The 1,113-nt window shown below is 42.9% G+C and overlaps 1 protein-coding gene across 1 annotated transcript; it reads right to left on the bottom strand.

Moving 5' to 3' along the window:
• Positions 1–384: 384 nt before the first annotated feature.
• LOC109155064 (transcription factor bHLH47-like) lies at positions 385–783 on the bottom strand. Its single transcript, XM_019302793.1, has one exon. It carries the CDS (start codon positions 781–783, stop codon positions 385–387), a length of 399 nt encoding a protein of 132 aa, XP_019158338.1.
• Between the last annotated feature and the right edge of the window lie 330 nt (positions 784–1,113).

The raw sequence follows: 1,113 nt of genomic DNA, 5'->3' as shown, positions 1-1,113 counted from the left end.
ACAATCAATTACACATGGAGTTGCAGGGTCACTGTGAATCTGTGATGATGTGGTTTTATCCTCTATTGTGCTTGATGCCACATTGAGCACACGAGATGGCCATGAATCCGAGCTAGGGTGATGGGTATCGTGGGCGAGGTCTACTCAGTACTCACACTGGGTGGGAGGTTCTGCAAAGCCTCTGCGTTGTCAGCCGTGCTGTACATTTGAAGGTCATTGTGTAAAGGCACAACCAAAACGGGTCTGGTAGCTGCAGCTGAGGATGATGCATAATCATGTATACTTGTTCTAAGATGGTCCTCTGTCAGCTGTGGCGGAGAAGTAATGTTATAAATGTTGGTAGTTTGGGAACGGATTGTTTCGTTTATTTCAGTCTGCAGGTTCTCAATCTGGGTTTCCAGCGCAATCTTTTCTTCTTATCTCATCCTTCTCAACAGACATGTAATGAGATTCTGAATTAAGAGCAGCGTTCTCCTTTCTGAGATTATCAACCTGCACAATTAGTTCCCTCACTAACGGCATCGTTTCTTTTAATATGCAAGCCTTTCCATAATTCTGATGAGATGGATCCAAAACTTTGGCTAGCTCTGCGAATAGCACATTCATACTATCACGCTTCTGTTTCTCCCTCTCCGCCTTGTGGATTTTTCTAGGAAATTTATTGCTTGGCTCCCTCTCAGCCTCGTGGATTTTTCTAGGAGCTTTATCATGTTTTCTTTTGCTGGAGCTGCTGACAACATGAACAGCGCAATCGTTAATAGCAGTAGAAGCTTCACTATCCATTCTCTGATTATACGCCAATCAACCAAATTCCAAAACCTGTCCATGGAGGGAGTGATCTGCATTGGAGAAGAATATGAAACCTGCGAAGTTTCATTTGCGGAGGTTTGGGCTGCTAAATGGGGAAGGGGGGAGAGAACTTATGGAGTTACATTTTTTCCCTCAATTTTAACAGTCAACAAACAGATTAATTAACGGAGGACTAAATTGGGTAGGGAGTGCATAGTTGAGGACTTAATCGGGTAAGAATGATAGTCGAGGACTAAATTGGTAATTATAGCATAGTCAAGGGACTATTTCGGGTATTAACTCTATTAATTACAAGCAAACGGC

This window comes from Ipomoea nil, unplaced genomic scaffold (genome assembly GCF_001879475.1).
Source record: "Ipomoea nil cultivar Tokyo-kokei standard unplaced genomic scaffold, Asagao_1.1 scaffold0276, whole genome shotgun sequence".
Classification (NCBI taxonomy): Eukaryota; Viridiplantae; Streptophyta; class Magnoliopsida; order Solanales; family Convolvulaceae; genus Ipomoea; species Ipomoea nil.
This window is presented reverse-complemented; position numbering and strand designations above follow the sequence as displayed.

Excerpts from the sequence above, each read along its gene's own strand:
- LOC109155064 (XM_019302793.1), bottom strand. The coding sequence starts at position 783 with ATGGATAGTGAAGCTTCTACTGCTATTAACGATTGCGCTGTTCATGTT.